This window comes from Uloborus diversus, chromosome 7 (assembly GCF_026930045.1).
Source record: "Uloborus diversus isolate 005 chromosome 7, Udiv.v.3.1, whole genome shotgun sequence".
NCBI lineage: Eukaryota > Metazoa > Arthropoda > Arachnida > Araneae > Uloboridae > Uloborus > Uloborus diversus.
Genome location: NC_072737.1, coordinates 95,910,781 through 95,934,341, shown reverse-complemented (window position 1 = coordinate 95,934,341; position 23,561 = coordinate 95,910,781). Strand labels below are relative to the sequence as shown.

At 31.2% G+C, this 23,561-nt stretch overlaps 1 protein-coding gene across 1 annotated transcript in view; it reads left to right on the top strand.

Annotated features, from left to right (window-relative positions):
• Positions 1–23,561, top strand: part of LOC129226805 (glycine receptor subunit alpha-2-like) — a 62,723-nt gene that overhangs the window by 34,321 nt on the left and 4,841 nt on the right. Inside the window, exons 5-7 of the mRNA XM_054861433.1 lie at positions 3,782–3,864; positions 6,790–6,924; positions 22,501–22,937. Of these exons, the coding sequence (XP_054717408.1) occupies positions 3,782–3,864; positions 6,790–6,924; positions 22,501–22,937 (655 nt within the window). The remainder of the gene's footprint in view (positions 1–3,781; positions 3,865–6,789; positions 6,925–22,500; positions 22,938–23,561) is intronic.

Here is a 23,561-nt window from a genome sequence, read left to right as displayed (position 1 = left end):
ATTTTTGATTATTCAAATATTTTTACTTTCTTTTACAAAAAAGGAAGTATTGTATTCGCGAAAACAATTTCACTCAAAAATCGACCTTAATTTCCATTTTGCTCATCCCCGAATGAATGCTGAGGTTTTTTTTTTTTTTTTCGACCGGACCACACGTGCATACATACCTAAGAACGTATAAACGCCAAAAATATCCATTTTGACGATTCCCGAGTTAATTACAACGAGTTTTGTCGTGATATCTGTATGTACGTATGTATGTCGCATAACTCAAGAAAGGTAAGTCCAGAAAGCTGAAATTTGGTACGTAGACTCCTAGTGGGGTCTGGTTGTGCCCCTCCCCTTTTGCTAGCATTCGGGTGTTTCTAGAGGAGTCTTTTGCACCTTTTTGGGGGGAAATCATTGTTAATTTCGATTCAAACTCAAGTGGTGTAATAATTTGGCGGACACTTGACGATATATTGCCAGTCTTTTGATCGCCAAGCTTTGTCGATCAAGCGACAAATTTGGCGATTTTTTAAAAAGTCTGGTTTTAATTTAGCCACTGTAGGTGATATTTAGAGAGTTAACTATTGAAGCACAATAAAATTGCCAATAATGGGGAAATAACATTAAATTGGTGTAAAAGGAAGTCATGTGATTGCACACATCAGATCGTTTAATAATAGTAAAATTAGTAAAATTCAACATTTGTAATCTCAGCGTAGTATAATTTTTTTTTAATTCTAATTTCAAATCTTATTTTTCAATTCAAACATGACTTTAAAAAATGTATTTATTGAAAGCTTTTTTTCAATTAAAACATTTTATTGCAAACTTCATTACCTTTGTTCTGCATTTATTTTAAATAACATTTAATATCGTTTTCAGAACTACTTAAAACACAGTAAATATTAAGAAATTTAACGTTTAGTATTTTCTTTGGCAAGAACTAATTGTTTTTTTTTATGAAGCTATTTAGCATAACTTTTATCTTTTTAGCTTAGGTAATGAAGTACTTTAAACATTTTTTTCATGCGTATGGAAGCTTGCCAAAAAATAAAATGACTAACAAAAATTATTCATCATGTAATTATCGAAAACAACTTCATAACTGGTTAATTTGCAATGAAAATTTTTTTTATTATGGTATGAACTGCAGTTCCTCTAACTACTTGGAACATATTTTATAGCTCAATTAGTAAAAATAAAATCTTTTGTGCTTGCAATGATTAAATTAGTTTCATTACTGATACGTGAGTGATAAAGTAATTACTATGGATACTCAATTTTAATAAAGGGAAAAATCAATCTTTTTAAATGAAAGTTAATAAAGTTGTCTCGAAGAGGAAGGATCTTATCGCATAAGTGCAAGATGATCTGTGGCTCATTAAATAAAAGATAACTGTTCATGTGATGTAGCAGTGATACAGTCATTACCATAAATAAAATGGATTAAAAAAGTTCTGAATGCATTTTAAACTCTTTTGTTTAGGTGATGAAGAGTAAAAATTTACAAACAGAAAGAAGGATTAATTTCAAAAGAACTGTACAGCGTTTTTGTATACTAGGAGGAATAATTATTCATGTCTGTACTTTCAAAAAAGAAAAAGAAAACATGCAATTTCAAAGTTTTCATTCCTAGATTTCGACTCAAAACCCCCCAGCATAATAATATCAGCCGTTAACCGTTGTCCCCCTTTAAATATCAGGATGACGATCTAGAAAAAGATTATCATAGAACGTATTACTGACCTAATAGCAGTTCTAAAAATAGTTTAGGTATTTTTTTTTCAGTTAAGAACTTAGTATTTTATCTAGGTTTAAGATCTATTGTCTTCAAGCAATCACCGAAGAAAGTTTGAGTTTGCAAAGGTTAAAACGATGACAATGGTCATCGTGTATGCAGCAATAACATTCTCAAGTTCATGCATTTCAAAAATTCAAAATAGCGATTAATTACTAAAATGTGTAATTATTTTAACCATTTTAACTATTAATTTAACCATTTAAACACTTTCTTTAATGTGTATGATGATATAAAGATTTCTTCTTCATAAGTTCCGACATCATTAACTGTCAGGCTGAGGAATGCTTTCATATTTACGAAATCCCTCCATAACGATTAACTAGAACGCATGCAATTCTTCTTGTTCGTTACAGCACATTCCCAACTCACAATAAGAAGACGCTTAAAAACTTATGCGTACTGCAATAAGTTTCGAATGTTCTTTTTAGGAAATTGTATTGAAATGTGTTCCGAATTATGTTCCATTAATTCCAAAAAAAAGGAAAGTGTATTAACAAAATTTTTTTCCGAATATTTGTTGAATATAAACTTTTAAACACAGCATATAGTGTAGGAGCATTTGAGAACCGATTGGATCACATTTGAGAACCGATTGCAAACACACCTAAACACATTTGTGAACTCATAGCTTTTGTAGCAAACAATGGGAGGGGAACTAGTCCCAAGAGGAAGCATTTTTCGTACTTAGTTCAATATTCAAATACTTATCGTAAAAAGGTACAGTGGCATTAAGATTTAGAATAGTTAGGAAAAGAAGTAGTGTCATGTACCCCTCCCCCAGTTTGGTTAAAGTTTCAGTTTCTTGTTGAAAAAGTTTTTAAAAAATTGTATTTATTGCTGTTTGAATTTGAGTGATTATCCGTGTGACACCTGTACTGAGACGAAAACATCAAAAACTGTTGAAAAATAAACGGTTTTGAAAAAAGATGAGTTATCCGCAAATGTGCTCATAGAGCCTGTGAGCGCCAGACCTACGTCATAGCATAAAAACCCTAAATTTTTCTGCGTAAGCACATTGCAGTAGGTCAGAAAGGTTCGCTATTATTTAAGCTGAGTCGCGTTAGCTTTGGCAGGACACAGGTAGCAAAAGTGTCATCAAAAACTCCAGTTATTCCATGTCAAGTGGCTGCGTCGTCTCTCCACCCGACCATCTCCGATTTGAAAGAAATTTTGTAGATGCCTTTGAAACTCATCTATGTAAATTTTCAGATTCCAAGACCCAAATCTTGAGGATCTAGGATCGATAAAAAAAGGGTTCAAAAATGGTGGATCAGCTGTGTGAAATGAATTGTCATGTTTAGCACAGTTACCCCATTGGAGGCCATTTTAGACCCCGCTTTTTTTTTCTTTTTGAGGTATCCTAGACCCTCATGATATTTGTCTCAGAAAGTGAAAATTTGCGTAGGTTTGCTTCAAAGGCATGTCTCCACTTCCATAGAACGTCCTCTAATTCGGAGATGGTTGGATGAAATCACTAGATCACGCGACATGGAATGAATGTATGATGTTTAGCTTTTGTAGCAATTTTACTCACCTTTGCTACCCGTAACCTGCCAAAGCGACTCAGCTTAAATCATAGCGAACCTTCCTTACCTGTTGTGCTGCCCTTACGCAGACAAACTTTGGTCCTTTTTTCTATGACGTAGGTCTGGTACTCATGGTCTCTTGGACTAAAAACTTTGTTACGACATGTCAACTACAAAGTGTCCTAAAAAAATGGAGCATATGTCAGTGAACAAAAAACGTTATGATATGCGTTCTAAAAGTGTTTAAAAAAGTGTTGAATTAATTAAAGGATACGGAAAGTGTTCGCCACAGTGTTCTGAAAACTTTCAAAAATTGTGATTCAAAGTTTTCTAAAAAAAGTAATATGTCTGTGCTCAAAAAATATTATAAAATTTTTTTAAAATGTGTCGGGTTACTTTCTTTTAAATTGTTCATTAGACTCCTTTAATGAGTTTTTATTTTATTTATTTATTTATGTTTCTGCAGATTGACGCTGCTCCTTTCTTGTGCCATGAAATTTGAAGCTTATCCACATGACAGCCAGACGTGTACCTTAAAGATCGAAAGTTGTAAGGAACCACTTCAGATATTTTCAATTTAAAAGCGAACTTAAATTGCTCGCTTTTTTTTTTTTTTTTTTTTTGCTTAAGTAACAGATACTCATGTTTTGGTAGTTTGTGCTTTTATTTAAAGACTAGAAAATATGACGGGTGAAAATTGTTTCTACTCCTCTACATTTGAACGAAACAATTGCATGTTTGGTGATATTTTGATAGTTGAAATTTCAACCTTAACTCCAGTGGATTAACCCAAAACTCCAGTAGATAGCGTTCATTGTTGACCATTTTTTCGTTTCTTCATTCCCCTGAAATGACACAGTCTTACCAGCAAACGAGTTAAGTTACCGGAAGAGTTAAGTTACTTGTCACAACAAAGGCTTTCCCTGCCTAATAAACATTACCAAAACATATTATCAAACTATTCGCAACTCCAACAAACTATAGGGGACGCTGCAGTCAATGTCTAATGGCGGATGAAAAAACTAAAACAAACGCACGCCGTTACGTATAAATTGCTTCTAAACTTAGGAAATGACAGAAATTTTTGTTCTTTATTCATTTGAAAAGATTTTTTAAAGTCTTTTGGCTATTCTGAACCATGTAGAAAGAGATTAGGAATCAAAAAGTATTACGAAAGTAGAAAATTTATGCAGAACACACAGTGAGTTGTTCCGAAGCAGCCATTTTCACTATGTTGAATTCGGTATTCATAAGTTTTTGGTTCGTTTCGAACAGCAGTTTCATTTTGTACTGTTTTTTCTATACATTAGTACATATTATGTCCAGTTTCGTGATATTTCCGGCATTTGTTGACATTTTTGTCACATAGTGCACATACGTGACAGATTGTCAAGAGTAACATTTAACACTAGATAATTTATTTCTATGACTACACGATTGGATATCAAAAGAAATCTTCGTGCATTTAATTCATTCGTCATGGAAATGATTTAACTGATATGAGAAATCTTGCCAAGATTCATTATTCTTTCACAATACTAAAACCATAACCCTATAAACAGATTTTTGGCGAAACTCTTCCACCGATAATGACAGGTTTTGCAGAGCAATAAAATAAAGTTGGCGCGATATTTTAGCGATAAAAATTCCAAGCTTTTATTTTTTATTGTTCAAATTCTTAACGTTCTTTCTAGATTTTTCAATCTGTTCTGCGATAAATATTTTCAAGAAAATGTTTTTGCATACTGTCCATTTCAGTTGGATGCTATAGTAACAAGGTTATTTAAATCATTTATGTGGAATTAGGTTAAGGAAAAGCAGTAATTTTTCAGCATGGCCTTAGTACCAGTCAATGTTGTTAAGTCCGCATTTTTCAACGAATTGAAAAACTGATATTTATTCAAATTCACTCAGAACAAGATAAATAAAATGTGTACTCACAGTTTATATCAGATATTTTGTATGTTACGCTGTTGCGAATGACGATTCCAAACGATGAATTACGCAAATAAAAAAATACACATAACAAACTGTTTGTTTGGTCCGAAATGAACACGTGGAACGCAATGTTTTAGTTTTTTCGGCAGTTTTGCAAATCACCGCAAGGTAGCGTATTCGAGCTCTGGAGTTGCGAATCATGCCATAGCGAGAGTTTCAGTGTTGAAATTCGCGGGTTATTTGATATTTGGCAATTATATATGTAAGGATTTTATATGAAACACGTTTATTGAGCAATCAAGAGTGTTTATTGATTTTAATCAATAGTGGCTTGGTGTTATTATACTCGCTTTGTGGTTGGTAGATAGTGAGTTGCATGATACATTCCTTGATGTGGTGATTAACTTACGGTAAGCACATTGTCGCCTCATTTATGTAATGTCCTTAAATACGGTTGAACTGATGAATGAGAATAATTATTTAAACTATATCGAACTTTTGACTTAAATTACATCAAACATTTATCTCATATCAAATGTATGTAAATAAAGTAATTCTTTTTTATCTACTTTATTTTTTTCTACGTCAGAAGTTTTTTTCTTTAGTATAATCATTTTTTATCATTATCTCTTATTTTGTACGGCAGTATTAGACGTTTTATAAAATATAACGATTTGTTAGCGTTCTTTTTTTATTTTAGCACAAAGTGAAAAGGAATAAGTCAAAATTATATATTTTTCGAACCTGGAGCAATAAACTGTAGATCCTACAATTTCGAAATAAAAAAACGGAATTACGAAAAAAAGTTTAATTATATATTTTTCGTATTTTTTAGTTTATATTTACTATGAAAGTAAAACAAAAAAAAAAATATTTTCAGAAAATAGCTGCAATCGTCGGTTACGAAAAATTTAACTTGTCAGAACTGCATTCAATTTGAAGATCATTAGTGATGTTTGGAAACGGTACATTATTATCGATATGTAAGAAAAAATATATTAACGAAAATCTTTTTGCTTTAACTGAATGACTAAACTATTTTTATCTATTCATATAAACTAAGTAACCATACTATTTAAGAAATACATTGCGTACATAATTGAACAATATTGTTATTTTTTTAATTCGATATTTAAATTACTTTATTACCTTTTTAAAGCAGCTTGCTTTATTTGCATCTCTTTTTATTTTAATATTGTACCATTTATAGAATCATATTTTTAAAAAAGCGTATATACTCTCTATTTTAAATGAAGCATGGTTTTGTATTTTAACTTTACAACTAGATCGAGTGATTAAAAGAATATTCGAACGATTATTTAGATTGAGATTAAAAATGTACCGAGTAAGTACTGAAATTCTTATTTTTTAAACATTCCTTAGTTTTATGTGGGGTAGTGATTTGTTGAATGTTAAATATTCATTTTATATTTGCTCATTTTTCCGCAAAAATAAAATTAAAAAAAATAAATAAATAATACCTATTGCTTTCATTAGCAACATAGTATATTTAATAAAGAATATGTTTGATTTCAGTGTCGTATACTACAGACGATTTGGTATTCGATTGGGAAGACGAAGTGCCATTAGTTGTAGATGATGCCATAGAGCTCCCTCAGCACAATCTGGTAGAATCGAGGCTTGGAGATTGTACCAAAGTCTATTCCACCGGTAAGAGAAGTCTTTATAATAAGAGCTCAAATTGGATCTTTGAAAATTATTATTATAATCTTTGCTTTTATTTTCCTTTGAAATCAGTTCTTCGTATGCGTTTGTGTTCTAAACCGATGGATAAACTGTTCAGGGTTTACATTCTGAATACATCCATCATACGCCTGATAATATAGTTTAATATTAATGCCGCGTAGCTTATTTTAGGAACACATGCAGAATTCAAATTTATTTTTTGCTGGTAAATTTTTTTTTGGATAATGCACAAAATACGGACAGGATGAGCGTGTGTTTTATTCGTAAAAAGAGGTAAACAGCGTTATAAAACTAACCATGTATTGCCGATTCGTCAGCGAAATTAGTTCCGTTCTATTAAAAAAATACCGAATGATCGTTACATAAAAATCATGTCATTAAAATTTTGAATTGAAAAACTTCCCAAACATCGTCCCCTCAGAGCGACACTAATCCGAGGAATAACACTAAGATATCCTACTCTTAATCTGAGGCGACGATATATTTTGATGATTGCAATCATGCGTGCACATACGAATTTCTAATAAGGCTTGGAAAAAGAAAGTTAATAACTGATTTGCATGATTTTCTGATTCCTATTTATGACGCAAAAGTATTCGAGTTCTATTATATTTCTAATCAAATTCAATCTTAAAATTTAGAGTAGTATCGATTTGAAATTAAAAGAAAAAAAAAGTAGCTAGAATAACGTCGTAAGTCACATAATCGCTACTTTACAAGACAGAGGGAAAACCTTTACATGGTGCATGCAAAAGATGGGGCTTGCGCTCTTTTAACACTGGTAAACAATTACAACGTGCTCGATGTGAAATAAGATTCTACATATAAAGCACAAAAAACAGAAAATCGTAATTTTTAGACTTAAGCTAGGAATAGTTCTGAGGTACAGAAATGAAAATACTTGAAAATTAATAGACTAGTTTAATTCTGGGAATATTTGACAGTAGTTAAAACAGAAGAAACTCATCTAAGACTAAACAGACTTTTTAATTAATTTCGGTGCGTAAACTACGCACACTTCAAAGTAAATAGCACGAAAAATTACAAGAGCACAATTAAACAAATCTGTTGGATTTTACTGTTGGATGCCATTTGTGTAATCAGTCACTGTATATATATATATATATATATATATATATATATATATATATATATATATATATATATATATATATATAAAATGTTACTGCAATAAAATCAAAAACGAGAACTATTAGTTATTTAAATTAATAAGGTTCGCTTTCTTAATAGCAATTCTAAAAAGTTAATGGCTTGCATCATTTGTTTTATTAAACCCATCTCATTCCCTCCCTTTGCTTCAGTGACTCAAATTACGAAAAAAAAAAAAAATCGTGGAGTGTCAGAGCAAAAGCTCCATTTCAAGCTCAACGATTTTGTATAGGTAATCGAAATGATGAACCATTTCGCTCCAAAAGAACGATAAATTTTCATATTTCTGCATAGATCCATTAATTTTTATTTCCAAAATTAATTTTACTGAGTGCTATTAAAAATAAATGTATTAAGCTACAGAAACGATTAATTAAACTTAGTCATGCTTTGAAATTGAATGTTCTTTTAAAATCAAAACGCGTAGCAATTTGACTGCAAAAAAATACAAACGAAGCTGCAGATCTGCGTGTGTTTTAAAATATGTTCTGCTTTTGACCAATATGTATTTTCTATTTCCTTCAAACCATTAAATGCAAACTACAATTGCATGTCAACTTGACAGCCGGCATGACTTCTTTCTAGTTTTCTTTTTGGAACAGAATTTTCTAGCCACATACGTAGTATTGAACTTAATAAATGCTTAAAATTCTTTGCAATAGAAAAAGTTGAATAATTTCATTAAGGCACTAATTTTTAAAAAACGTTTCAAAAGTTTAAAAAACTGCAATGAATTTTAATAGTTGCACAAAAATACATATATTCTTACATTATTTGACCGTATGCTATTTTTTAAGGCTACAATGGAGTATGAAAATCTTTTTTTTTTTCATTTTAAAGATATAGTTCTAAAATATTTATGAGCTATAGACCTTTATAAAGGGAAGTAATGTGGAAAGTTTTGCTGAAAAATTTCAATAGTTTAAAAATACAGAGGAGCCATTCCATTTCAGATCAGGCAGGGTCTGTCACATGACCATCACCGATTTTTTTGAAAAAATTACAGTAATTACAACTAAGGGACATATGAAAAATCCCAAAAGGATTTTGCAAGAAAAAAAATGTTTCTTCAGTTACAGCCTATTAAAATTCTGCACAAAATCCGCCATTTTGGAAAAAACCGGCAAAACACTCCATTTGAAATGGACACTATTTCAAAAGTTGTAAAAAAAATTTAAAAAAAAAGTAAAAAAAAAATTTACTGACTTTTCTCGATTTAAGCTATTCGAATAATTCTTTTTTCTAAAAACAAATAAGGACCCATATATCCTCTAGACATCATTTTTGAAAGTTTAGTTAGATATTTTGATAAAGAAAAAAATTCATTTTTGCCGCGAAAAAACTGCATTTTTACCGATTTCATGATTTTTTTTCTCCATGAAAAAAAAGTTTTTTTTTACTAAACGGAGATGGCAGTCTAAAGCCCTTATATGATAGTTTCATAATATATTTTATTAGAATCCTTGGATGCATACAGCCTCGGAAATAAAATTTGAAATTTTGAAAATTTTCAAAAATTAACGATTTTTGAAGTGGTTTTACTCAAAAAACCCATTTTTTAAAAATCTAAAAATTGGCTCATTTGAACCCCATATAATGCTTAACAAGTGGATAGACACTGCATCCGGTATTTTTTCCCATAAAATGTTTTATGATTTTTTGAAAGTGACCTTATCGCCCATGGCATGCATGTAAAATAAAAATTTCTAATAATTTCAGTCACTGAAAATCTGATCATATTATTGGATTAATGCCTAATAGCTACAATGATGGTGCACTTTATCAGCAACAAATAAAATTTTACTGACTTCTAATAATATAGCAATATCAACCCGCTTTTGATGACCCAGTCAATTCGTCTTTTTGTAAGACTCTGTGTGTAGAATTTAGATAGAAGAGCCTTTGGTGATTATATTAATGACTAATTCAGTGGCTCCCAAAAGCGTTCGTACACCTTGAAATTTTGTAGTAAAACCAAAATAACGCAAAACTAAATTCGAATATGAAGTCCAATTTTTTTTCACATCATTCCTATGCCATTCTGAATAAAACCCAGCAGTTTTTTTTCAAAATATCTGATGACCCAGTCAATTCGCCTTTTTGTATTTCGTTAATATATTTTTCTGTTGATCAGCGCCTAATTGTTATGGGAGCTGAGCTCCCATACTTCCTTATTTGTTTTACTTGAATTTTTGTATTTTTGATCGAATTCAGGCCACTTAAGCATTAAAACAATTTCTGAAGACTATAGGGATCCTGCACTTCTTTTGTTATAAATTGGATCCCTGGCTATATTAGTCACCTTTAGTGAGATCTGTTTGGTTACCTCAACTTACAACCATGTTCAATTGATTACTTCTCTCATAAAACAGGTGGGCTTTTTAAATTCTTAACTACAAGTGAGATTTACGGTTTGAATTTAGTATAAATATTCTTACGTATAAAAGTAATCATACGAGGTAGGATCCAAAAATTATGTGACAACATTCGCCAATGACAACCAAAGCACGAAATTAAAATTAATCGTTTTAAATGCATTGTATTGTTCTTCCCTTTGATGATTTCCCCTGTCGTGTAATTGAGTTGAAGAGAATGACTATTGAAAGAGAAGAAATATGGTTTGTTGCTACATATGAAAGTAACGGTGAATGCATAGCTTTGGAGACGAAATAAACTAATATTTATTTTAAAAAAAGGAAAGATTTTAACTGTTACTGATAAAGTACATCATTATCATAGCAAGTCATTAATATAATCACCAAAGGCTCTTCTACCTATAAACTACACACAGAGTCTTACAAAAAGACGAATTGACTGGATCATCAAAAGCAGTTTGTTACTGATATATTACTAAAAGTCAGTAAGATTTTAGCTGTTCCTGATAAACTGCACCGTTTTTGTAGCTATTAGGCATTAATATAAACAGATTTTCAGTGACTGAAATTATTAGACATTTTTATTTTACATGCATGCCATGGGCGATAAGGTCACTTTCAAAAAATCATAAAACATTTTATGGGAAAAAATACCGGATGCGGTGTCTATCCACTAGTTAAGCATTATATGGGGTACAAATGAGCCAATTTTTAGATTTTTAAAAAATGGGTTTTTTGAGTAATCTCACTTCAAAAATCGCTAATTTTTGAAAATTTTCAAAATTTCAAATTTTATTTACGAGGCTGTATGCACTCAAGGATTCTAATAAAATATGTTATGAAACTATCATATAAGGGCTTTAGACTGCCATCTCCGTTTAGTAAAAAAAAACTTTTTTTTCATGGAGAAAAAAAATCATAAAATTGGTAAAAATGCAGTTTATTGGCGGCAAAAATGAATTTTTTTCTTTATCAAAAAACCTAACTTAACTTTCAAAAACGATGTCTAGAGGATATATGGGTCCTTATTTATTTTTAGAAAAAAGAATTATTCGAATAGGTTAAATACTTTTGAAATAGTGTCCATTTCAAATGGAGTGTTTTGCCGATTTTTTCCAAAATGGCGGATTTTGTGCAGAATTTTAATAGGCTGTAACTGAAGAAAAAATTTTTTTCTTGCAAAATCCTTTTGGGATAGTTCATATGTACCTTAGTTGTAACTACTGTATTTTTTTCAAAAAAATCGGTGATGGTCATATGACACTTTTCATACTTGCCTGCCTGATTTGAAATGGAATGACTCAGAGGGTATTGTATTTTTTAATCGCAAATATTTGAACGAGAAGAAGCACTCCAGGAGCACCAATTTTTTTTTTTACTTGATTTTCTGTTTTTCTTGGTGCATATTACATATTTAAAGAAAACTTGGGGAGCAAAATTTCAATAATCAGAATATTTTGTTCAAAAAACATAAAAAACTAAGTCTTTGTTAAAATTTCGAATTTTTCTGAAAAAAGTCGATAAAATTCGGATGTAAGTCTGATTTAAAAAAAAAAGAATCGATGGTATTGAAAATTTGCTCAATAATTTTTTAAAATTTGTATCTCAATATCAGTCTAAAAATAATCAAAGTAATTAAACAAATCCTGATTTGCAGGAAGCATTTCAAAGATACACATAAAATGAAACTTTTCTATAATGAGGTATTTGCATTTAAATGAAACATTCGTTCAAAAAATGTATACTATCACACTGACAGAACAACTTATAACTTCTGTAAAAATAGACCGCATTTCTTTTTTTTTTTTTGCTATGACTAACCCACATTCCAAAGATTAATTTTAAAAAAATTGGAAAAATCAAAATGTTGGTCGATTTTTCTTATTTTAAGACTTCATTGTAGATTTAAGAAATATTTTTGCTCACGTTTTTGTGATGTCACGCTTTCTAAATTTAGGAAATACCTTGTCCTTGCATAAATTGACTAATGATATAAAATAAGCTCGTTAAATGAAAATGAAGTAAGTCCTAGTATCCTAAAAATCATATGCTGGAAAATAATGTAACCATTTCAGAAAAAAATACCTAACATCACACACACACACACACATATAGTTATATATATATATATATATATATATATATATATATATATATATATATATATATATATATATATATATATATATATATATATTAACGTTATGCTAAAAAAATTATAAAATGCATACAATATAAGGTACGATAAGTTTCAAATATATTGCAGCTTGAAAAAAATATTTTTTCACACATTTTTCATTTTTACGTCACGTGGCATAATTCATGTCAATTCAGGCAAACAGGAAAAAATAATCTTATCTTCATAGTCTTGAAAGTTTTTTAATTTAACCTATCTGAAATATATTAAAAATGTACTGATACGTTTTTTTCCCGAAAAAAAAAATCCCTTACCCAAAACCGCCAAAGATGGCAGCCTGGGCGTCATTTCTCAATTGCAATTTTTAACAAATTGTCCAAACTGCTTAATTTCCGAATAGGCGTCCGATATTTATTTGTTTAAATAAAAATATTAATTTTATCTTAAAGATTATAATGCACTGTTTGACAATATGTTTCCTTGCTACATTGTTTTGGGAAAAATAGTTTTCATGCTTCTTTTTTTTTCAAAAACGCAATAAAAAAAATATTTTACTGTTGATAAGTATTACTGGATACTACATTCTATAACAAGGAGAGCTTCCACTTTTCGGTTTAACAGGTTTTATAGATGCATGTGAATCTTTTTTTCAAGAACTGTGTATGTAAATATGTACTTGAAGATTTGAAATTTTATTTAGTAGGCAAAGGCCAGCAGACAAATATTTATTCACATAGCCGTATTTACCTTTCCTGTTGTCGCTTTATCAAAGAAATTTTATTTTTTATAGAAACAAGAACGCAGATTTGCGGGCCAAGATCTTTCTCCGCGCGCCACCTCTAAGAGTAATGCCAAAAGATTCATTTAGCATAATTTCTTTTTGTTTTCACAAAAACTAAAATGCTATATTAAGTGGCAACTTAAAATGACATTTTGGCAATTTAAACTATTTAAACCTACCCTTTGGTCACTTGCTGCTAAAAAAAAATCAATATTTGAACATACAGTTCACAAAAAAAACCATATTCTTTCAAATCCCTGTAAACTCGGAAGTTTAAAAGCGAAAGCTTTACTTTTTCGGGAGTACTCATTGGTACTTACTGATCAATAGCAACTAAGTCAACGTTTTTGAAATTGTCGTTTAAGAAATAAATGCAAAAATAAATTCAAAATCTTTTTTTTCAAAAAATCTTTTTTTTTTTTGTAGAAAATGAATAATAAAAATATATTTTCAAATGATGCAAGCATTCTTAAAAATAAAAAAAATAAAAATAAAAATAATGTATACCAAATAACAAAACTGCTACAAAATATTTCGCACCGTTCCGGAGATAAAGCAGTCATCAAAGAAAATCTCAAGTGAGAAATGCCGCATGGGTTTCCATTTTCGGTAAAATGTATCGGGTCAGAAACATTTTTGGTTGAACCAAAAACATACCTGTTTAAACTCAAAAGTTTCCTAAACGAGGAAAGTAACCTCCTATCCTGAATTGATATGGAATACCAAGAACAAAATTTACAACATTTAGTCACTTTTGTTTGAAGTAGTATTCTAAAACTAATTCGCTGCAGAATTTGAATTTATCGCGTTCTTTATCCTGTAAAACAACACTTAACTTGGCGAGTTTACACTTAAAGCTCACCAAAATCAGGAATGAATAGATTTAAAATTAGAGTCAGATAAACATGTATAAAGATATTAATTTATTTTTTGCGAAAAACACATAGAAATACGGCTTTAAAAAGTTGCTTAAATATGCCCTAATATCTCTTCATTCGGCGGAAAATTTCGAGTTACTCATCGAGCACTATGTCCTAAAAAAAAATTAAATTGAAGTAAACTTGAAATTGAATGAAAGAGGATTTGAAAGAAAAAAAATCATGCTATTTCATTTAACAGCAAGGAGCTTCTACACTAAACGTGTCAAAACTATTGTCTAAAATTGATTGATGTACTTACATTATACCTTACTAGAATATTCTTTGATGAAGGTAACTCAATTTTCGTCAGAACCTAAAGTAAATTAAAGGCCCCATCAATGCAAATTTTACTTCAAGAAGTAACTTTTCAATTCCATTTTCCGAGCAAAGAAAGAAAGTTACTAACGAAACGCATTACCCGAAAGAATTCTGGAGAATTCCTTTTGACAGGAAGAGCTTTTATAAACTTTGTTGCTCTGAAAAATTTCTCTCCCCAAATGCACATCGAAAATATCGAAGTTGCTGCCATATGGAAAATTTCACTTCAACAAAAGAAATATTTTACTGACAAGTACTCTGATCAATACATGTGTAGTGGAATTTTTGCAAAGTAAATTTTCATTTTTAGAAAGACAATGCGGTTTGTTTCAACAAAAAAATAAAAAATAAAATAAATAAATTAAAAATTTTTGTGCATTTTCATAAAACGAAGAATTTTCAGAGTTAAGTTTTGAAAAATTGTATTTTAAGCTAAGTTTCATCAAATCAATCAATATACAAAGCTGTTTCTTAAAAAAAATTTTTTTTGGGTACAAACTACTGCTGTTAGTAATTTATTTTTACATGCAATCATGTAGTTGTGTTTATTGTAACATTTGGAGCTTTCGTATTTATAAAACTCTTCTTTGCTTTAGGCGCTACCGAACATAATTATTTCAATTTATAACCTCATTTTAAATAAGAAGTAGGATATATATTTATATTTATGAAAAAAACACCAGCTCACTTCTAAGAAATACAAATCAAACACTTTTTTTTTTCTCACAGTGGAGTTTCAAATAAAAGGTAAAGATAAAATATTTGTCACAATCAAGCAAGCATTTATTTTTGTCTTCTCATTAATAATAATCAAATAAGGAATAAAATATGACTACGTTTAGGATAAATAAGAGTTTCTTTATTTTATTTGTTTTGACATTAATTTAAGAAAGGGTGATTGATTTTGGTTTTAAATACTCAATAAAATGTTTCGCATTTTAACCTTGATGTGTTACGTAAGCGAATCAGTTTTAGTAATTAAGCATTTTTGAAGAAATTTTTCCTAAAACCTTTGCGCTCTTGTTTGAAGGGGTTCCCCGTTTTAAGAAATATTAAATCAACGACCTTATTTAGTTTTGTTTGAAGAATCAATTTCATTACAGCTTTGTGTTCCCGTTTCAACTAAACTATTTAATTATTGAGAACAATATCACCTCGGAACTCTAAAATCATACGGACATATGCTTCAAATTACTTCCTCTACATGTGCGTATCACTAAAAACACAAATTAAATCCAATAATAACAAGGAGTTCCGTCCAAAACTAAACGAGCCTACTTTCTCGTATACAAATATTGACTTTGTAGTACCTCATCAGTGTTCTGTGAACTAGTTCAGACAGCAAATTATGTCAAACATACCTTTTAAACATTTTAACTGATTTCTAGAAACAAAATATGCCTCGTTCATCTATAGAAACAGATACAAAAAAAAAAAAAAAAAAAAGAAAGAAAAAAAGAAGAGAAAAGAAAATTAACAAATATAGTAGTAAAACTTTTTAAACAAAGCAGAAAGAGAGGAAAAAAGAAACAAAAATACAATACCATTAAAATAAATACATTATACCGTATATATATACTAGCTGACCCAGCCACGCCTTGGTGTGGCGAAGTAGTTGGATTAAAATATTCTTTTGCTCAATATTTTGATAGAATCTAATTAATATTTTTAGTAACGCTTAAAATCTGTACCTCAGAGCCAAAGTGACGTAAGTCCAAAAATTGCGATTTTCTGTTAATTAGTGCATTGTATGTAGTAGCCTATTCCGCATCGAGCCATGTGAACGTATTTCTTTAAATATTTTTAATTTTTCATCAGGGTTAAAAGAGCGCTTGTCCCATCCTTTGCAGGAGCCAGAAAAAAGTTTTCCCTCTTTTCTGTAAAATTATCATAATGTGACTAATGTCCTTCTGGCTCTGTGGTACAGAAATAGTATAGCCAATTTTAAAACATATGAGATTGATAATGGGAGTCTTAGGCTGAATTAAGTACTTATTGATTTTAGTAAGTACTAACTAAATTTTCAATGGTAAAAGCACTATACCTACGCTTAGTAAATTTTGCAAGTATGACTTCAATCAAAAATAAAAGCAAAAATACTTGAAAGTGATAGTAAATATCGAAACTGGTTGTAAAATATCGGAACGTATAAGTTAAGCAAAAACTAACATACGCTTTTAAAATGTACACTACATTTTATTCATCTCAGATTTCTCTGTAGTTTCTAATCAATAACTTTTTTACAAAATACATTAACTAAATTAGAAACATATAAAAATTAAATTTTAGAAATGAGGTAGTTAACATTGACTTAGATCTATTGTTTCGATTATTTGAAAACTGAAAATTATCTACTCACTAAGTTGTGCACAATATTCTTACTTAACCTGTCTTTTGCTAACCGAATAAGTATGATAACTTTCCCACTCGTGAGTAGGCGATAGATAGTTGCCCATGAGAGAAACATGTATGTTTCAAGTCCAAACCGAAAGTAGACATTGTTTATTCTTGAGATCAATTTATGGCTAAACAAATCGGAAATTGAAGCCTTCCAAATGTTTGAAAATTATGACGCTAATAATGGATTACATGGCAACACAAAAATTTCTCCTTTGAACCTTTCCGTCAAAATTGTTGAAATTTTGAAAGAAACGTGTACCGTTGCACAATCTAGGTGGGTTTAAACTGTGAAGATTAATAATTGGTGAACCAATTTGCAACCGGAAATCGTATTGTGGCATTCCTGGTACATCTAGGAAATTTAGAAATTCAGTTGGAATGTTTACGGCTTTGTTTTCATCTACAACTGTATAGTCTTGTTCAGCGTCAACGGTCTGCACAATCTGATTTTGATTTTTTTTTTCAGCTCTCAGTAATGGCTCATTATTTACAATCATTGTAGCTAAGACAGCGTCATTGCACTGTTTTTTTTCGTTGTAAATCAGTGTTAACTAAGTCGATGACCAATCCATTAGGCGATATTACACCATAATGAATAAACACTACACACACACTTCAATCAACACTAAAGCTTCATTATACATCTTTGGTGTAAAATCTAGATTTGGATGTCGGTGTGTTTAATTAACTCTATGGACTACATCTTCAAGCATAAAATTTATATAGTTTCCCCACAGAAATAATGAGTGTGTTGGATATTATGTCGTCAAAGGTATCTTAAACAATTGACGAATACTGTTTCTCGTTAGGCAAAACCTGCATTATAAAATGCAACTCCCAATGATTGTGCGCTACCAATAATTACAATTCGCGAACTGCATCGTGATATGTATTAAACACTCGACAATTAACGGTTCGCAAATATATCCGTCTGTTCGGGAATGTTTAACGAAAACAAATGCAAAAACCTCATTAACTTTTTTTTTTGTAGTCAGTTTTGTTTTGGATGGAGTTTTGGTTCCTATGACTTGGCTTAAATTTTTAATTATGCTCGAGATTGATTAATGTTGTGTTCTTTGTTTGCGTGACTTTAATGATTTTTTTTATTTTATTCAGCACTGTAAAAAGAATTAATAAACGTTTTAAAAAAAATGAGCTGCGAATACGATTAATTTCTGCCAGTAATATATCTTGCAAAAATAGGAACGTATCCCACTAAAAGTTAGAAACCTTCCTAAAATTGTCCTGAAGTCTTTCTGAAGCATTCTGAGACCTCTCCGATTCCAGACAGTCATTTCTCTGAAACCTTAAGAGAGAACCGGAGTAAGATTAAAAATAATAGCTTGGCACATTTTTTGATTCACCAAGAAAGTACCAAAAGTATTATCGCAACGATAGCCACTGCTAAGAAAGACTTTCAAGCACGCACAAAGAATTCTAATTGCATGTTACTCTTGGAAAGTCACGGGATCCAGTGACTCACTTCCTCCCATTGGGAGTTACGTCAGTCTAGACGGACCACGACGACGGTAGTAAAGTCAGTTCATCACTAAAATTCATTAACCTTCCTGAATTCATCCTGGAATCTTTTTAAAGAATTCAATAATCCCCCTGGCTAAAAGCCAGTCGTGTCGCTGGACCTTTAGAAAATACTTAGGCAAGTTGAATACTAAGCTTGACACCTCTTTATTTTTCCAAGAAAGCTCCAACAATAATGCTGCACGCATGGCGAAAGATAACAGATTCGCAAGCAAGTACCATAAGTCAAACTCGCCTACGATTCCTGCAACGTTACGGAATCAAAAGGCTCATTCACTCTCATTGAGGTCTTAGTCAATGTTGACTGAACGTAATCGAACAGAAGCCGATGCACTTAATGAATACGCTCAGTTAATCTTTAAACTGGGAATAAAAAATATTTTTCGCAACAGTGAGAAGTCTGCATTCATGACGTTTGTAGCAATCCAAGAAACTTTTTGAAGCAGATACTTGATTTCCAAATAAAATTGTTGATGACCTGTGAAATCCCAACATGTTCGACGGAAATAATCAGTGACATTTTGGATTTTTTACAGTGCATGTAAAATAGCGTAGAACAATGGTAAATAACTTTATTTCTGTGAATCGGGCCATACACATTAGATTTTTGACAATGTAAAAAAAAAAAAATCAGGGTCGATTTGGTGGTTGTACTGCAAGATGCTGTACAGAAGGGTCTCTTTCGTATACGGAGAAACTAAGTTATACCAGATAGCGTCGTTGCTGCTTATATATCCACTCATTGCTCATCGTTTTATTTCGTCGAGTTTGTCCATATCTCGTACCTCAAATGTGACCTAATAATGACCTTTGTTAACGTTCATTTGACGAAGTATTTAATGGATCTCATGGAACTGCAAAACTCGATATTTATATGAGCGAGACTCATGCGTTTTTAAAAGCAGTGGTGATGGTGAGTATGGAACGAAACGCTGCTTATCAATTTTAACTTGATTTGTTAGAATTTGACATTTACATTGAAAAGTGTGACCTGTATACGCCTCCTTTCTACGGCGATATTATTGATAACCATCAATATCCGTAACATAGAATCATTTGTAAATTTTAATTAACTTAAGAATAAGTGTGTGTGTGTGTGTGTGTGTGTGTATGTGTGTATAAAGGATAGTTTGTTTTCCCCCCGCTGCAAAAAATAAATAAATAAATAAAATAAATAAAAAAATAAAAAATGAATAACAATAAAATGTAAACGTAAATAATGTTTATCATTGAATATATATATATATATATATATATATATATATATATATTTGTTAAAACATAAATGACTCAGAATTTTGCTTCATTAGCCGCTGCCAAAAATGGAATACATAAATTTCTGGAGGGAGAATAAAAACAAATCTTGCCAACAGTAATTATTTGACATTAAAAACCAGAGCTACAGAATCGGAGTCGATCTGATTTTGGAGTGAAAGAGGCCGGGGCAGAATCGAAGGTATTAAATTCAAAAGACTGGGAGTCAGTCATTTTCCTCCAAAGCTTCGTAACTCTGCCAACGTTTGCGGCGTCGAAGTTTTATTGGGATGAAGGAGTCGGAGTCAGCGTACTTAAAATCCCAAGATTCGGAGTCTGTGATTTTTCCTACGTATTCAAATGTTTGCCGAAACTGAGAGGTAAGATTCGGAGTCCGAATAATTTTGCGATACAGGAGTCAGAGTCAACGGTCCTAACATTTTAGGAGTCGGAATCGGGAGTTAGTCATCAAAAGCTATTTCAAAAAAAAAAAAAAATTTGTTTGACGCAAATCCACATTTAAGTTTGGGATCTATTTTGACTTTTAACTTTCCACTAGGCGCTAATTTCAAGGGGTTTGAAATGTTTAAAATTGAAAGGAAAATCGTTAAAATCAAAAAAATATTTTCTGTACATGTTCTTTATCAAGAGCTTTTCCCAACAAAGTTTGTTTAAAGCAAATTCGCTCCTGTGTTCGGGATTTTGCTTGCTTTAAATTTCGTCGTAGGTGCGAATGTTAAGTGTTTTTGAACTGTTCAAAATTTAACGAAAAAATATTGAAATCCAAAAGTGAAATATGGGAATGAGATGTATTTGCCGAGATCTTTCGATTCGAATCGCACTATTCACTCAAAAGTTATAGGGGGGGGGGGGCAGACATACATACACATTTTCCGCATCTCAATGCACCACTTTCCAATTTTAAAATTTTCAATATTTATTGAATATTGAATTTATTTTTGATTTTTTCTTGTTTAAGCGATATTTTTAAGATGCATTAACTTCATTCTGTGATCTTTACTGGAAAAATAGATTAAAAAACAAAAATTCTTCTAATAGTAATACGTTGAAGTCAAAACATTACGACCACTCATCATTTTCAACGATCTGTCGTTGATGATGAAGTCAAGTGTGAATGATATATAACTGCTATTAGGTTACATTGAGACATTATTCTGTAACATTATTACGTAGGATAAGAGAGGGCTGTTGATCTAAACGACTGTGATAGAAGACATAATTATGATATCGCGATGTTTTAAAAAATACATTCAAGAAAATATATGTTTGCCTTGTTTTTTCAGTCTGTCATTGTAAGTAAGGTCATTCAGGATCCTTTTCATATTCAATTTCTTTATTTTTAACAGTCTCGTTTATATCTCAGTAATTTCATTTCGTCTGTTAGTTCGAAACTCAATGATATCTCTCAAAGTTCACATTGTTCTTCACATTAGAAAAAAATAGCTTTGATATTATTTAAAAATAATTATTTACCTACTTGATGGTCGTTTTGCCGAGTGGAATACCTTCGAAACGTGTGGTTTGAAAGAGAATAAAATATTTGAATAAAAGGGTAACTTCGAGAAAGAAAACTGCATTTTCTATATAGATAAAAATTTCATTTTTGCTTCAAAACATTACAAGATTTCTAAAATTCATTGTATTACGTTGTACTGTAGAGCGCAGTATTAAGCCTTCTAGTTTCAAAAAAAAAAAAAAAAACATTATTTGCTGCAGTTTTAAACCAGTTGGTTTAAAATTAAACTGAATGACTACCCATACAAAGAGGATTAATCTGGATTAATGATGGCATAATATCAGCAGTAAAGACCACGACGTGAGTGGTTAAACAGTCATCTACCACTAATTGCCACAGACAGACTGATGTCTTACATTTCCCCATCTCAGTAATCTATTTTTTTTTCCAATTGCAATTTAGTTTTTTTTTTATCTGTTTTATGCCGTTCCTCTTTTTTTTTTAAATATTTCTGTGACAAGTGCACGTTCTTTCACGTCTTTTCACGTCTTTATTCAGATTTTATATCAATGAAAGTAAGCTAGAAAACTTTAGATAGAAAAAAAAATATTTCTTTCATAAAGGCTCAATGAGTAATTAAGTAATTTAACACGGCCAGGATATCAATCAAATTCTTATCAAGTATCAACTTAGAAACTCCGATATATACTTTACTGTTCATCTTTTCGTAAAAGGCGGATAAAATGAAATTCTTTGACAAGGTAACTAATCAATGATTAACTCATGGGGTAGTATATCTTACGATTGTGAGAATCACTAAATTAATTTTATGGTTTAGGAAAATAAAACTAAATGTTATCTGTTTTTCTTCAAAAATAAAAAGCAGTTTATTGAAATCTGTATTTTTTCAATGAACTATAATGCACAATAATTGTTATTTGTGTTAACAACAAATATCCTAAGCTGTTCTACTGATAGCACTGTCTCATGAAATACTTGTACTGGGTAAAGTTCTACACAAGTGGTAAGATTCTAGTCGCAGTTTCATTATTACGCTAACTAATTCTTAATTTTTTTGATGCAATTATAAGAACTTGACTGTCTGGAGAAAATGATCCGTATGCTTTCGATGCGATTCTCGAAGGCTTACATATTTTTATTACTCTCAGGAAATTTTACATGCATCGAGGTGCTGTTCACTTTGAAGCGGCGTCTAGGGTACTACATGTTCCACACCTACATCCCCACCTGCCTGATCGTCATCATGTCCTGGATCTCATTCTGGATCAAGCCAGAAGCCGTTCCCGCCAGGGTCACCCTCTGTGTCACATCTCTGCTCACTTTGTCGACCCAGCACGCCCAATCTCAAAAGTCCTTGCCTCCTGTCTCTTATATTAAGGCCATCGATATCTTCATGTCTTCGTGCACAGTTTTTGTCTTTGCATCACTCATGGAGTACGCCCTCGTCAACATCTTGCTGGGAGAGGGAGCGCCAGACGACTATTACGGAATGGATGATGACGGCCGGCCCAATCCTTCGCCACAACAGCAGCATTGTACAGTAACTAAGAACATTAGAAATGTTGTTGTGGTACCAAAAGCACAGGTACTGTTCTTAGATACGAATTCGAAAATGTTTCCTTACTTCGAACTAACGTTTTAATATTGAATGCCATAGGACAATGGTGCGCATCCTACAGCTCTTGGACCATATATGGCCTGCGAAGTTTATTCCTTTTGACCCGTGGATATGTTTAACGTTACTAAACTAAAAATATATTTTTTGCCTTTCAAAACACTCGATCGTCTGGATTCGGTATTACAAATGATCCGTGCAAATTGGTCGTCAAATAGTCAGTTATTTTTGGAAAAAAAGTTTGAAACATCGCATCGAGAAAATGAGTATGTAGTATGAAAACACCAGAGTTCTTGGCTTTTAAATTTCTTTCTTTTTAGATGTTTTCCCATTGTGCAATATATTTAAATTTTATACGCGTTACGACCCGCGATAGTTATTTTAGTATAGGATGCGGCCAGACAGTAAAAAATGTAGGGCACCAGTGCCACAGGAAAATGACACCGATTTGAAAATTGAAAATGCATAGTTTTCATTACAAATTTATATCAACCATGTATATATGGAGTAAAAAAAAAAATCAACGGTCGTAACAAACAAAAGTACAGAGGTCGTCAGAATTAAAAGGAAAGCAGAAAATTGCATAGAAAAAAT